Below are 16,880 nucleotides of genomic sequence, written 5' to 3' on the forward strand. Positions count from 1 at the left end.
TCCTCCCTTTTCTCTCTCTTCCCCCCCTGCCCTCCTCTGGACTTCAGCTGCTCCTAGTTTTCCTACTGTTACTTGACACTGGTAGTGTTTTCCTTTTGGGGACGTTGAATTTCTGTTCTTGCTATACTATGTTGATTGTTGTATACCAAGTTTACCTCACTGTATGCATATGTTTTCTTTAACTCCCACAGTGTTGTGATTTGTTGTTTGACATTTACTTGTCTTATTTTTTTTCAATAAAGCACTCCTTGTTTGTAAAAAAAAAAAAAAAAGACCCCATCTGTGGTAATATGCACAAGGCATCCAGAAGGGACTAGATAAAATGCATACACAGTGTCTCTTGCAGTTATGGGACGTGTAGTTCCAAGGAGGGGGATCTGGGGATCTGTTTAACTGAAGTTATGAGTGCACACTCCTGACTAGAAGTTTAAGTATGCGACATAAAACCAGCTGGAAGCTGGGGATTTCAAACAGACCATGTCTTCAGTGTGCTGGACTTTTTTTAAAACAAACATTTACTGTGTTAAGCTCATCTGGCCTTTGCAGATGTAATTGTAATAATTAAAAGGCTTTAATAATACTTTAAATTATTTGTAAAGTCTCATTTTTTTTTTCTATTAAAATAACAATATTGCTATACTTACCGCCACTTTGCAGTGATTTTGCACAGGGCAGCCCAGATCCTCCTCTTCTCGGGTCCCTGGCTGGAGCTCCTGACCCTCCCTCCTGTTAAGTGCCCCCACAGCAAGCAATTTGCTATGGGGGCACCGGAGTGGAGTTGTAGCTCCGTGTATCCCGAGTTTGATTGACAGCAGCGGGAGCCAATGGCGTTGCTGCAGTGACTTAGCCAATCATGAGAGAGAGTACCGAACGGCTGATTCACTTGTAGACATTGATGGATAGAGATGGGGCTCAGGTAGGTATTAGGGGGGCTGCTGCACACAGAAGGCTTTTTAACTTAATGCATAGAATGCATTAAGATAAAAAAAGCTTCTGGCTTTACAACCCCTTTTAAGCGTTTCTACTTAATGGTAAAATTACTTTATTCTTTGTATGTTATGTGTACACATTCAGTGTGTGAATAAAACTATATTTAGCAATGGGAGAAAGTAACTGAGTGGTTATTTTTTTTTTGCCCTGTGTTTTATAGTTTGGAGTTGTTGATGCTGATGGGTTTATCAGTCTGTATCAGACCAACTGGAAATATAGTGCTGCTAGTGGGAGCCAGGCTAAGCCTTATTTGGTAAGGTTTTTGTTATATTCTGTTGCTATTTGCCATGTGTAAATCTCAATATATGATTCTTTCAATGCATTTCCCTCTGCTTTACAGACCTGGCAGTGCCATAACAAAACCACCAATGACTTTGTGTTTATAAGTTCCTCTTCCCTGATAGCTACAGCTGGGCAGTCAAGTGATAACAGGTAATTTAATATGTAAAATTAAGCAATGTTGGCTTGATTACAGGACACCATAAATATCTTCATGAAAATCAGTTTCAGGATAACCTGTGCTACACTACACCGATCCTTTCTCTCGTAAACCCCAGTACTGCCAATCAATAACCATGTCCAATTTCATATAGAAAGCATGAACCTTTACTCCCTGCACTTGCAAAACTGAAAATTATTTTATAATGCAGTACTTTGCAAGACAGAGGATAAATGGTGACTCGGCCAATGGTTGGTTCTGTTGAACTTCACATTTTGTTATGCCTATATATATATATATATGAGTCAACAGAGCAAAACATTTAAAAAAAAGGATTGTTGGCTGAGTAATCTTTTACCCATTGTTTCATTGTCCCCACAGTGTGAAGTAAATGCTTGCAATCTGTCACAAACCTATTCTGATACTCTACAACCATGATTTTGCAGATCCACAACCTATACCTAAAAGGTCTTTAATAAAATTGCAGTGTACATATTGTGGGAGGATAATTATTATATTTCAGCTAAAATTCTGCTCATAAGTGATATTTTACTTGTCTTGTCATCTTCTTTACTCATTATGTGGGGTCATTGCTGATTGATATTACAAGAGCTGCATTGCATGGTTTTTGTGCACATAACATGAGAATTGGGCATATCCGTCTACTTGTATCGGGAGGGTGAGATTTAGGTGCAGGCTAATATTATAATGTCTAACCCTGCCTACTTCTTTCTGAACCTCCTGAATCCCAGACATTTCTCTATTGGAGGATGACTCTGACCCCATTAAACCCCCACAGCTTAGCATTCACTGTATGTCTTATTTCTCCTCTCCTCCAGGTGCTATTTGTTCCACCTTCTATTTTGCCACTGTCTCTTAAGTCACACTGCCATCCTGTGCCTACTTTACCCACTTAAGGACCAGGCATATTTCTGACATTTGTTGTTTACAAGTTCAAATCCGTATATTTTTATAGAAAACTACTTAGAACCCCTAAACAGTATATATATATATATATATATTTTTTTTTAGCAGAGACTAAAATGGAGAACTTTGCAATACTTTGTAAGACCGCTGCGCAAATATGGTGTGACAAACTCAGTTTTTTTTTTTTTTTTTTTTTTTAAATACACTTTTTTGAAAAAAAAAATATATTTTTTTTTTTGTATAATGTAAAAGATATGATACCGAACATGTCATGCTTTAAAATTGTGCACACTCATGGAATGGTGACAAACGCTTTAACATTTTTTTACAGGTTACCTGTTTAGAGTTACATAGGAGGACTTATGCTAGAATTATTGCTCTAACTACAACGGTTGCTGCGATACCTCACATGTGTGGTTTGAACACTGTTTACATAAGTGGACGTGACTTGCGTAGTCTTTCGTTTCTGTGCGTGAGCTAGAAGGGACAGGGCACTCTAAAAAAAATTTTCTTCTATATTTTACTTTTTATTTTTTAGTTTTACACTGTCCCTTAATTTTTTTTTTTTTATCACTTTTATTCCTATTACAAGGAATGTAAACATCCCTTGTAATAGAAAAAAGCATGACAAGTCCTCTTTAATTTGAGAGCTTGGGTCAAAAAGACCTCAGATCTCACATTTACACTTAAAAGCAATTAAAAAAAAATTTTTTTTTTTTTTCTTATTCAAAAAATAAAACTTGGTCCTTTAAGGTCTTTGGGTGAAAGTAACGTTTGAAGTAGTTTTGGTCCCCCCAAAGGCATAGAGTCGAGTGGGGCCCATCTTGACTTCACTCGACTTCTTGCCCAGCAACACATGGGAAAGGATAGTTTTCCCCGCTACCGACTGCTTTGGTAAGGGGGGGAAAACAACTGGGAAGCAGCGGGAGGGGGGTGGGCACCTCTCCTGCCGCCCATAAAAGTGATCCCGTGGTGAATCCAGCACTGGGTCCACTTTTATGTGAAAGTGGACCGCCGGCCGTGTAAGAAAATACCAGGGTTATGGCAACTATCTGCTGCCATAACTCCGGTATTTAACCTCAAAGTAAAAACCTAAATACACCGTGGGTTGTTCGGAAATAGTTAATGTAACTCTACAGTTAAGACCCTGACAGATGCATAGTAAGGCAGGCCATGGGTTGCAGGAAAGAAAATCTCTTGAGAGCAAATTATTTTTTCTATATTAATAAATTGTAAACTTTACAGTTTTTTTATTTGTAAAAATTATCATAAAATGTAATGGTGTTTTTCTTTGATTCACCCTTATAGAAATGTCTCTATGTGGGATACATTGGTAGCGCCTGCCAACAGTTTAGTTCATGGTAAGTTAGTTTACTATTTCTGTTCACATTTATTAATACATATATCTGGGGGTCTGATTTCAAGAATAAAACTTTATGCGTAGCTTGTCTTTTCGCGTTTTAAGATACAGTCAGGATACGAAATAGAATAACTTTTCTTCTTTTCTGAGGAATATGATGACTGACACCAGATCATTTTGGATTAATCTTATTTGTTATAATGAATTTTAAATGGCTGTTCTGATTCCATTATGTTGTAGATTATCCCTAGGATTCATCCCTAGACCTGACTTAAAAACATAAATAATCATCATTTTTTGGCTCATGTTCCCTGATTTTAAAACTTTTACCCCAGATTTTTGCATAGAGAATGCTGGCCTGATGGCAATAGTTAGTCAGGTACATCACCTGCATACATATGCATCTTAAATCTACACTCCTCTTCAAAGTTGGGCAGCCTGAATTGCCTATAACCTAGTTTGTGCAAAGCATTACACTCAAAGAAAACCAGCCAAAAATTTTTAATTTGAATTGCAGGAAATTTTAAATATTGAGTCTTTATTTGTAATTTTGCAGGCTTATATTTAGATTTTGTTTGTCTAAGGCTGATGATTTGGCTTTGTGCAGGATGTTTCTTGCAGAGATTTGGACCTCTGCTTCCCTTCCCCAAAGACTTACTGAGGATATCCCATTTTTGTAGTTGGGACGCTCCATATATCCACAAAGGGGCGTGACACCATTAGCGGGCTTTGTGATAACCGTAGAAGTTGGGTAGCGCTGAGAATTCTTGTAGGGATTTTGTCACTGGAGTCCTTGACGGATAAAAGAAGCCAGTATGTGATTCAATTTGGAAGTAACCCAGCAAAACTAAAATATTGTTTATATAAGGAGTTAGCCTAAATGATTGTTGAGTTTAGTTGTGCTATTGAGCTACAGCTAGTAGACCATGATGTGGGATGAGAACCCTGTATCAGTCCAATCCTGCAGGGTGTGAAAATTGTCATACATTATAATATAATTAATTTTTATGAGAAAATAAATTGTACGTAGACAGCACACAGCCATTAGTATGAAATTATATTTCCCCATATTTAGTTTCAGCAGTATAGGTACTGTTAAACTGGTGTTTTGAGTGGATAGTGGGGAGCATCCCCATTTCTGTGGGTACTTCTCAGTGGAAATAAAAGTTTCTCTTTATCTTGATTTGCAGCCTTTACTTGCCATGACAGTGGAGCAACTGTGGTTGCCTATGCTCCAAAAAATCAGCTGCTAATATCTGGAGGCAGGAAAGGATTCACATGTTTGTTTGACTTGCGTCAGAGACAACAGAGGCATGTTTTCCAGAGCCATGATTCTGCTGTGAAGGCCATTGCTGTAGACACAACAGAGGAATATTTCATTACAGGATCAGCGGAAGGAAACATTAAGGTAAGTGTCTGTTTCTTTAAGGTTTTTAATATCCTCCAAAATCTTTCTTGAACTTAAAGAAGCACAAGGCATTTTTCTGTGGAGGCTAAAAGCATCAAAATGTAATTTGTCCATAACATATACAAATACATTTTTTCCTTGTCCATAGCAATCATTCCAATTTTTTTTTTTTTTTTACCTTGCACTGCAAAAATTACACTTTGATGCCTATTTGTTGCTATGGACATAAAGAAGAGTCTGGCTGACCTTTCTTATGTAAGCCCCGTCATGTCCAGAGGGTTTTCACGTTTGTTCATCGACAGACGCAGCGCTCCATAAATCGTAACCACTGGGTTATATTGCCTCTTCCAGGAGTAGGACTAGGCAGAACAAAAAACACTTGGCTACGCTCATGGGCTGTCCTCAGCTGGTATATGACCCCCTTCTCTGCTCTAGGTATTCAGTTTTAATCTGTCTAGTCTGGAGTTAAGACCTAGGCTTCCTGCTGTGATCTCTTGGTCCTAGCAATTTATTTTCTCCTTTCTTGCATCTTTTTTGCTTTTTCTCTTGGGAGGTCTACAATCAACTGCCGAGCTGGGCAGTCTAGATCCAGTGGTCCCCCCAGCCCAGCCAGCGAGCATGTGCAGACCGCAGCTGTGCGCTAGGATGGCCGCAGCATAGCCTCGCGGACAGATGCTGGCCCATGAGTTCAACGTCTCGCAGGGTCACATACGACCGGGTGCTGTTCCGAGTCACAGTGGTCCCTTGGCCGACAGCTTCCCCCTGCCTTTGCAGGGCTGGCGGATCAATTGGCCCAGGGGCTACAGTTTGTCTGTGATGCCTCTTTGGATACGGCTCCCTTGATTTCTGCATATTATCTGGCTGAAGTGCTGGTCTGCGGATCAGACTTCTAAGAAGGCCTTAGCTGATTTCCCATTTGTGGGGGATTGCCTGTTTGGAGCTTCCTTGGATGACATCATCAAGGTCCTCACAGGGGGGAAGAGTACTCCTCTTCTGCAGGCTTCCAAGGGCAAGAAGCCCAGTCGTAGACAGGGGGGGGGGGGGGGGCGTTCTTCTCGGCTCATAATAGGCCTTTTCATCTCTCATGGTCTCGAGTCAAGGAATGTAAGCACTTCAGGGCCTCCACCAGAGGTTTCAGGAGGACCTGGTCTGGTAAGTCACGAATGGGCTTTTCCAGACCTGCAGACAAGGCTTCCTTTGCTTGAAGGGGCACCCTCACCTGTATCTAGGGTGGGGGGATGTCTTCGCTGGTTTCTGGATCCGTGGACCTCCATGGTAAAAGACAAGGGGGTCTACAAAGTCATTCAATCCAGCTACAAGATCAAGTTTTGATCTTATCCTCCGGAAAGGTTCTTTCCTTCCAACCTGCGCTTGTCCCCAGATCACTTACGGGGTCTCTTTAGGGTGGTGCAAGACTTGTAACTTCAAGGAGTAATTGTCCCGATTTCAACTTGTTTTTTTTTTTAAACCCCTAAAACGTTTTTAGGGGTTTTACTCAAACCTGTTCACAGTTCCCTAGAAGGAAGGCAAGGTATGTCCAATTCTGGACCTTAAGGCGCTGAACTGCTTTGTACAGGTACAGAAGTTCCAAATGGAGTCCATTCCCATGTTAGTGGCGTCCCTACATCAGGGGGATTTTCTCCCTTCTATCTACATCAAGGACGCCTACCTTCACATTCCTAAAAAAGAGGGGGAAAAAAAAATGTTGGGACTTTACATGAGGACATGACATGGTTGGGTCATATACCTCCATCCCTATCAATTGAATAAAAACAAGGGGGAATTGGGACTTTGAATGAAACCTTGGGTGCAATCCAGGGAAGTTGGATAAATGGGTAATATCACATGTATGATTAATGTGTCCATGTGTAAAGTCATAGCACAAACATACATATAAAATATTGCATTTAATTCATGAAAAAACATGACATACAATATGGTAATAATAATAATAATCAGGTAACAATTTATCACATATAATACATGAATATCAACGCATGGTACAAAGCATAACATGATTGCACATTTTTTGTTAATGTTGAACTAGGTGTCTCTCTGGATAAGTAACAAAATAAAAAATAAATACTTAAAAACTATTAAATTTCATAGAGGTATAGTATAATAAACGTATGATGGAAAATCGTGGAAACTAAAATAGCTCTACGCGTTTCATGAATATGTTCACTCATCAGGAGCAGATGCGATGCGTACAAATGTACATATCTATAAAAAGATACAAATAAATTGGGTTACTATGTCAGTCGGCCGGACAAGAAAGAAGGGGAAAACAAAATGGGGGAAAAAGGAACAGAGGGCTACCCCCAATAATACTTACAGAACTACCAAGGTTGTCAATGTAAAATATATAAAGACATGGGGGAATAAATGGTGCATGGAGATTCTCTTTTCCGGGAGCTGTGGTAATGGGGTTCATGGAATTCACTTGATACTGGTGACACATGGTGGACAATAGAGAGTTATGGTGGTCCCTAATAGTGAAATAAAGAGTATGAGTAATATATCAAAAAGGAAGTTTGGAAGGGTAAAAAGGTGTGTAAAAGTGTGGTGACCTATATATTCAATTAGAGACGGTGATCAAAGTAAAATGAATGTGACAGTGACTCCAAAGTAAAAGCAAGGAAGACTACTAAAGAGAAGGATGAAAAAAACATAATTCACTGGTGTAAAAAATCAACCAATGATAAAAATGGGGAGAAGTTACTTATCCAGAGAGACACCTAAGTCAACATTGACAAAAAATGTGCAATCATGGTATGCTATGTACCATGCGTTGATATGCATGTATTATATGTGATAAATTGTTACCTGATTATTATTATTATTACCATATTTTATGTAGGCTTGTGACGGTATCAGATTTTCATGCTGCGATTAATTGATTAAGGTTTTGCCACGGTATACGGTATTATCACAGTATTCAATTATTAAATTTAAATTATTAAATTTCTACCTCACTTGAATTTCATTGCTGAATTTAGGGGCTTTGGTTCACTTATGCACATTATTATATAGTCAGTCAGTACAGACTCTGTGAACCAGGCCTAAAATAGGTCATCAAGCAGTGTCTGGCCTAACTGGTCCTGGCGCTCGGCTCCGATCCGATGGCCTGGTCATTAAGAGGGCAAATCCTTGTGGTCAAGAAGTGGTTAAACCTGAAGGAGGTGTTATTTATAAATTACTTTACTATTGCTTTAGGCCTGGTTCACATGTATGCGGGTTGGCGGCCCACATTTGCACAGGCATAGCAGCCCATTGATTTGAACGGGCTGCTATGCCCTCATTTTCCGCAGAAAAAAGGTGCATGCAGCATTTTTTTTAAATTCAGTGGCCTTGAAATCCATCCTGCTTTTGCACCATGCGACTTACCTGCAGTTCCTGCCCTGGCAAGCTTTCTGCGTTTTTTGTATACGTGGGCACGGCATTTAAAAACACAGTTTGCGTGTGCAGCAACTGCAGGTAAGTCGCATGGTGCAAAAGAAGGATGGATTTCATGGCCACTGCATTTTTTTAAATTCTGCATGCACCTTTTTTCAGCCGAAAACACAGGCATAGCAGCTCAAGCCCATTCAAATCAATGGGCTGCTATGCCTGTGCAAATGTGGTGCCCCAACCCGCATACATGTGAACCAGGCCTAAAGCAATAGTAAAGTCATTAATAGATAAAAACACCGGTCCTCCTGCAGGTTTAACCACTTCTGGACGGCAAGGATTTGCCCCTTTAAAGACCAGGCCATCGGATCAGGACCAGTCATCACCAGGTAGGCCAGACACTGCTTGATGGCTATATAATAATGTAATGTGGGCTGCTATGCGCGCGTGTGTGTGTAATATATATATATATATATATATATATATATATATATATATATATATATATATATATGCTGCTATGCCCATGTATGTATGTATGTATATCTCTATCTATCTATCTATATTCTATCTGCAGAAACTTGCTTGTATTAGCAGTGTTTGTGTCTGAGCCCTGGAAAAAGCAGGTGGGTGTGTGCTGAGTGGGAGCCGTCTGATTGGTTACAGGGAGGAGCGAAGTCTCTCACTCTAGGATCATATTACCAGAGCTGTTTTCTATTGAGTGAGAGAACTGCTGTGTGAGTGAATGAGTCATCCAGCTCTCTGAAATGTATCAATTCACAAGTCAGACCCAGGAGCAGAGAAACTCGGTATTTTAAAAATGCCACAATAACAATACCTTGGGTATGCAATACCGCGATATATCGAATTACCGAAAACCGGCATATGTCTACTAAGCTTGTGACGATATCAGATTTTCATGCTGCGATTAATTGATTAAGGTTTTGCCACGGTATACGGTATTATCACGGTAATCAAATATTAAATTTAAATTATTAAATTTCTACCTCACTTGAATTTCATTGCTGAATTTAGGGACTTTGGTTTACTTATGCACATTATTATATAGTCAGTCAGTATATATATATATATATGTATAATATATTATATATATATATATATATATATATATATATATATATATATATATATATATAATATATATTATATATATATATATATAATATATAATATTTTATATATATATATATATATATATATCTACACAGTGACAGTATATATTGGGGGTAGATAGGTACTTGCAGTAATTATATAATCGTCACGCACGAGTCACTCACTAGGCAGGGGCACTGTGTCTGGCTGAGCCCGGGAAGAATGTGGCTGCAGTGTAGAGCACAGCCGCATGCTTCCTGTGTACGGCTCCCTCCATTCACAATCACAGGCGGAGTGCATCTGATATCACTCCGCCTGTGAGCCGCCCGGAAATATACAGGAAGTAGCGGCTCTGTTCTAGTAGGAGAGCAGAGCCGCGCGACACGGCGACACAGCAGGGTTATTATGCAGAGGGGAGCCTGACAGCCCGGCAGACAGGACAGACACACATACGGCATGACACGGCGACACAGCAGGGAGCCTGACACAGCGGGGAGAATGACACAGCGGGGAGAATGACAAAGCCCGGCAGACAGCACAGACACTCCGTATTTAAAATAGTTGGCAATATCAATACCGTGGATATGCGATACCGCGGTATATCACATAACCGAAAACCGGCATATGTCTAGGTGGAGCATCAATTTCAAGAAAACTGCCCTGATACCTTCCTTGAGGCTGGCTTATCTGGGCCTGACTCTGGATTCAGCCTTGCCGAAGGTCTTTCTTCCCCCGGACAAGCTGAAAAAGTGGCAGGGGGCGATCCGGTCTTGCTGGCAAACAATCTGTCCTCTCTGCGAACTTGCATGGGGGCCATGGATCTGATGGTATCAACCTTTGAGGCGGTTCCATTTGCTCAGTTCCTTGCCAGACCTTTGCAACAAGAGATTCTGGTCAAATGGAACAAGGATCCAAAGTCTTTAGACAATTTGATTTGGTTGAGCTGCAACACCAGAGCTGCGCTGTCATGGTGGCTTCACCCTCCAGCACTATGCCAGAGCAAGTCCTTCCTCCGGTTGTTTTGGACAATGGTAACCACGGACTCCAGCCTGTCGGGCTGGGGTGGGGTGCTGGGGAGGTTCTGTGCCCAGGGAACCTGGACAGTAGAAGAGTCCAAACTACTGATAAATGTTTTGGAGCTCAGAGCAATAAAGCTTTGTCTGAGCCACTGGACAACTCGTCTGCAAGATTGTCCGGTTCGGATTTAATCAGACAATGCCACGGCTGTGGCTTACATCAATCACCAAGGGGGCACTGAGAGTGTCTTGGTGGCCAGGGAGGTGGCCAAAATTTTGGCCTGCGTGGAACAGTTTGTCCCATCCCTCTCTGCTGTGCACATCCCAGGTGTGGAGAACTGGCAAGGGGATTACCTGAGTCGCCAAGTGTTGGATCAAGGGGAGTTGTCTCTACACCCGGAGGTGTTTCATCTCCTGTGTGTCAGGTCGGGGACACCCGAGGTCGATCTGTTGTCTTCTCTTCTCAACAAGAAGGTGCAGAGGTACGTAGCCAGATCTTGAGATCCTCTGGCCAACGCCACAGACACACTGGTGGCTCCTTGGGGTCGGTATCGGCTGATCTATGCGTTCCCTCTGCTGAAACTTCTGCCAAGGCTTCTACGCAGAATAGAGGTAGAAGGGATTCCGGTCATTCTGGTGGCTCCAGACTGGCCTCGCCGGTCTTGGTACGCCGACCTAGTAAGGTTGGTCGCCGATGCTCCTTGGAGACTTCTTTTCAGGGAAGATCTGCTGTCTCAGGGTCTGATCTTCCATCCTGCTTTACAGTCGCTGGCTTTAACGGCTTGGCTGTTGAAAGCCAGGTGTTGAGAGATAGAGGTTTTGCTGACATGGAAATCGTACATTTCATGGTGCGAATCGCTGAAGGTGCACCCTCGCTTATTTTCAGGTGCGAGGGTTTTGGCCTTTCTGCAGAAAGGGGTTGAACAGCAGTTGGCTTTGGGCACTATCAATAGCCAAGTGTCGGACTTAGCGATATATTTTCAACGCCCGTTAGCTACGCAAGCCTTGATTCATACCTTCATTCAGGGAGTCTGCCATATGGCTGCTCTGAGACGGTCCCCGCTACCTCCGTGGGATCTGAATCTGGTTATATCTGTTCAAAAGCCTCCTTTTGAGAACATTCGGGAGTTTTCTCTGCTTTCTTTTGTCTCAGAAGGTTGCCTTTTTGGTGGCTATCACTTCTGCCCGCAGAGTGTCTGAATTGGCGGCATTGTCCTGTCGTTCACCTTATCTGGTGGTCCACAGAGATAGTGGTACTCTGACTAAATCAATTTTTTCTCCCTAAAGGAGTTTCTGATTTTCATTTGAATGAAGACATTGTGCTGCCTTCACTCTGTCCCAAGCCCAAGCATCCTAAGGAAATTGCCTGGCATTCTTTGGATGTGGTTTAGAGTTTACCTGGCGGTTACTGTGTCTTTCAGGAAGTCAGATGCTCTATTTGTCCTTACTGAGGGACCTCGTAAGGGATTGGCTGCGTCTGCGGCGACCATTTCCAGGTGGATCAGGCAGACGATTGTTCAGGCTTACTCACCGAAGGGTCAGGTTCCTCCTTTCCCAGTGACGGCGCATTCTACTAGAGTGCTGAGTGCCTCTTGGGCTTTTCGCCATCGGGCGTCAGTGCTGCAAGTTTGCAAAGCGGCAACTTGGTCGTCTGTGCATACGTTCACAAAATTCTACAAAGCTGATATGTTGGCATCTTCAGATACCTCTCTTGACCGCAAGGTTTTGCAGGCTGGTTTTTAACCACTTGCCGTCTGCTCACGTTGAGCCTACTGCGGCAAAGTGGTTCGTTATCGTCTGGCGACGTAGACCTGCGTCGCCAGACACTCCCCTTTCTCGGCGGCGCGCTCCCTCTGTATTCAGTCACAGCGCGAGTCGGGCCAGGGGAGGAGCAGCGGCGATCGCCGCTGCTCTTCCCCGATCGTCGGGGAATCGAGTGTGGAGATCCGCCTGCTTGTGTAAACACAAGCGGGCGGATCTCCTAAGTAACAGGCAGGGTCAGATTGCAGGCTTCAGCATAGTTGAACCCTCGATCTGTCCTTGTGTGTCACAGTCACCTTCCCCCACACACTTTAGTAAGCACCAGGCATACATTAACCCCTCCCTCTCCAAAAAAATTAACCCCTTCCCTGCCAGTGTCATTTTTACAGTAACCGTGCATATATATATATATATATATATATATATATATATATAGCACTGATTACTGCAGTAATGTCACTGGTACCCCCAAAAGTGTCAAAAATGTCAGTCAAGGGTCCGATCTGTCCGCCGCAATGTCGCAGTCCCGCAAAAAAAAACGCAGATCGCCACCATTACGCGTTTAAAAAAAAACACCAAAAATGACAGAAATCTTTCTCTTTGTTAGTAAACGCAATAACTTTTGCGCAAACCAATCAAAATACGCTTATTGTGATTTTTTTTTACCAAACATAGGTAGCATAAAACAAATTGGCCAAAAATTTTAAAAAAATTTGATTTTTACATTTTTTTGGGGGGAATTTCATATAAAAAATTGTTAAAAATATTGTTATTTTTTCAAAATAAACACTTTTTTTGTTTATAGCGCAAAAAGTAAAAATCGCACAGGTGATCAAATACCACCAAAAGAAAGCTCCGTTTGTGGGAAAAAAAGGACGTAAATTTTGTTTGGGTATGGCGTCGCACGACCGCTCAATTGTTAGTTAAAGTTGCACAGTGCCGAATCGCAAAAAGTGGCCCAGACGTAAGACAGCAAAATCCTCTAGTGGTAAAGTGGTTAAAGAGAATCTTTTCTGTTCTCTTTGAGGGTGTATGTTTTTACTAGGTGATCTCCATTTGTTCCTGGTTGAGCTCCATATTACCTGGTTGGCTACGTTTAGCTTTTAGGGAGTTACGTTCTTTGCGTTGTCTTCTCACCCGTTATAAAATACTGCTTGATGAACGATAGCGAATACTGGATTTTTGTACTTACCATAAAATCCTTTTCTCTGAAGTTCATCAACAGACGCATCACCCGCCCCTCTGCTTGTGAGTGAAATGGGTTTTTTTTGTCTTCTTAAACACTGCTTGCAAAGAAACTGGTTGCTGTAGCAGAGTGTGTGGGGTTATGCCTGCAGGGACAGCCCCCATAGGCGTGGTAAAGCTTTTTCCTGCCTAGTGCCTATTCCTGATTGGAGGAGCATAACCATATGGTCTAAGAAGATATGGAGCTGCATCTGTCGATGAACTTCGGTAAGTACAAAAATCCAATTTTTTGCCTATATAAATTATGTATGTTGTGTAAATTGTATGTTACAAATTCCTGTAAATGCATTTTATTTTCATATTATAACGCTATAAATGTGGAAAAATTACAAGGAGGGTGAAATATGTAAAACACTGTTAAACTTCTGTATTCAAAAACATAACAAATATGATGGGTTAATTCTAACACGTTCGAAAATAATGTGGCTTACTTTAAATCAAAATGAGCGTTCTCTTCTCTTTTTGCAGCCAAACTCTGCCTCTCAAAAGGTTTAGTTAGCAGGAGTGATAATACTAACTTATGACTGTAATTTTTCAGTGTAAGACTGTTGACCTCACCCTAGCTTTTTGGCTAGATCAAAAATTTTACAGTGACATGCAGAATCATCTCTTTTTCAAATTTGGGTTTTGGTTGGAAGTGTTTTCTCAACCCTATTTTGTTTCCTTGTAGATCTGGAGCCTTCAAAATTTCACGTTGTTGCACACTTTTCTCAATGAGCATGCAAGACAGTCCCTCTTCAGGAATATTGGAACAGGGGTGATGCAGATAGAAACTGGACCAGCCAACTACATCTTTTCATGTGGAGCTGATGGCACTGTCAAAATGAGAACATTACCAGATCGTTTTAGCACAATAAACGACCCCCTCAGAAATGAAGTCAAATTTTTTCTTTGAGTTACCATTTTGTATTGTTTAACCCCTGTGAACACTTGAGTGGTTTTACAATGCTTTGTCCTGCACTAGCACTGAAAGTGGATTAAACTTTATGTATGTAAGTGAGAGGTGGCCGACGGGTGAATTGTGCAATGCTTTACAGATGTGCCACTAAGATGATGCTTTACGTAGTCTGTATTTATTTTTGTGATTTTCTTTTTTTTTTTTTTTTTTCCTTTTGCCCTTGAAGCACTGATGCCTTAAAAATGATTAACATGATCATTCATCTATTGAATGCTATGTTGTCTAAAATAGGAAAATAGATAAATATGTAAAATATGATATATACATATATTCCTACATACTTGTACCGCTGCTGTTCTTGATTTCTTTTTTTTTTTAACCATTTTTTTTCCCCAGTTTTACATTTCTTTAAAAATCTGCACACTTGGAAAATATTTTATTGCTATGTGTATAAAATCTGAAATTTATGATTTAATTATCATAATGTTATAAATACCTAAATGAAGATAAATTATATTTTAGAACAGTTTAAAGGTCATATAAAAAGAGTAGATTACGCGTTTAGGTAAAGATTTACCTATGTTAGAAGAAAATCCGGAATAAAAGAAAATGGCTTTTTTTTGTTTGACATTTTAGCATATGGTCTTTGAAGCACTTAACTATGTTAAAGTGAAGAAGCTTTAAGGTTATACTTTCATATTGTGAGGTTTATAGACTTATAGGTTTATAGACTTAACATTTTTTTGCCAAACTGTAGATTCAGTAATGATTATGACCAAATACTAAAAGCACAAGAAACCTAAACCTTTTATTGCCTCGTTTTTTTTTTTTTTTTTTTTTTTATTTTAACATGTATATTCTTTACTACACGTTAAATACTAAATTCAATGTTTGTCATCCTATAACTTGATATGTTATAGCTAAAAGCTTAGATTGACCCCCTTTGAATCAATGGTTAATGGCTAATGTAAAATAAAATGCTCATCAAAGGAATTTTATGGATTTTACCACTTTGTCTCCTGGAAATGTCTCCACACAGCAGGTGTTTGAGATTTACTGATCTCTTATGAGATAGCAATGTATTTTGATGGAAAACAAAGGCTGCATCAGAATCAGTATGTGATTCTTCTACAGATGCTTTTGTTCCCAACATGCTATGGAAATTGTGTATTCCTTAACGTTTAGTGGCTGTACCTTGTACACTTTGTCTGTCATTGTTATGTTTGTAGACCTCTCTTGACATGTCAGAGAGCTTGTTTAATGCAGTTGCTTGGATGATTTTGACCCTTCTGTTCCCCTAAATAGCCAATGTACATTGTTGGGGGCTGTCTAGCCTGCAAGAATGGGAGAAAGTTGTTCTTCAGAGGAAATCTAGTGCAGCACCATTCACACATACCAAATGCCTGATAAGCTATTTAACTTCCCTGCAAAGTTTCCTGTAAATAAGCTGAAAGTAGCCCTTTGATGCATTTATTTTCATTAGCCAATCATGGACATGACATGTGTCATGACTTTAGCAATAACATATACTGTATATAGCTACAATAGGAGGACTGATGTTGAATATACATTTGAAGGCATTTGAATGCTAATAGGTGACTTTTATAACATTCTCAGGACTTGGGATCTTTTTTTTTTTTTTATTCCACTAAGGATGACTTTGTAAATTGTATTTTCATTGAAATACTTTGACAGCCACAAAATTCTGAATTTAAGTTTCTAAAGAGGTGCAATAACTTGAATAGCAGCTAATGTTCCACAGTAGAGGATAGCATTAAGTGTAGTTTTAAAGCTACAAAACAACTGACCTTAACTGTGTTAATTGACTGTTTTTAGGTCTACAAGTTGAATATAGATTACCACAATTATTACTAAACAATGGGAACAATCGTGTTTTGTTTTCAGAGTTTCTAATGAACCATAAAAAATGTGATTTGTCATGTACTAAGTAAAACACATATTTTCAATAAAAGTAGAGACCATACAGACTCTGATGTTGTGACGTTTTACCCCATAATCCCCAATGCTTGCCAAAAAACTCATATTTTAGTGTTGAAAGTGTTAGAGCCTCTGTCAGTTTTGTTTCCCTATTGGAGAGGTTTCCACTTACCTGCTCTTTGGACAGGTAGTAATGAGTAGTCTTACCGACCAGGGCATAGACTTAAACCAAAACCAGAGTTAGAACTTCTAGCCATGTTTTCATTGCTTCTGTGCTTTTCTATCTTGATGACAACTGCTTCCCCCTATTTCCTGTCTTTCTATCACAGGGACAGCAAGTGTGGGAAAAACCTTCCCATAAATAAATAAATTACTATAAAAAAATTATCTTCCAC

General features: G+C 40.3%; 1 protein-coding gene across 4 annotated transcripts in view; it reads left to right on the forward strand.

The window, feature by feature from the left end:
- Positions 1–15,747, forward strand: part of DMXL1 (Dmx like 1) — a 328,770-nt gene extending 313,023 nt beyond the window's left edge. For all 4 annotated transcript variants that reach the window (XM_082251711.1, XM_082251708.1, XM_082251710.1 and 1 more), the window contains 5 exons: positions 1,151–1,243; positions 1,331–1,422; positions 3,665–3,717; positions 4,907–5,124; positions 14,320–15,747. In XM_082251711.1, coding sequence (XP_082107837.1) covers positions 1,151–1,243; positions 1,331–1,422; positions 3,665–3,717; positions 4,907–5,124; positions 14,320–14,544 — 681 coding nt within the window. In that variant the 3' untranslated portion in view covers positions 14,545–15,747. The remainder of the gene's footprint in view (positions 1–1,150; positions 1,244–1,330; positions 1,423–3,664; positions 3,718–4,906; positions 5,125–14,319) is intronic.
- The last annotated feature ends 1,133 nt before the right edge of the window (positions 15,748–16,880 follow it).

Source organism: Pelophylax lessonae, assembly GCF_965119305.1.
Source record: "Pelophylax lessonae genome assembly, chromosome: 1".
Lineage (NCBI taxonomy): Eukaryota > Metazoa > Chordata > Amphibia > Anura > Ranidae > Pelophylax > Pelophylax lessonae.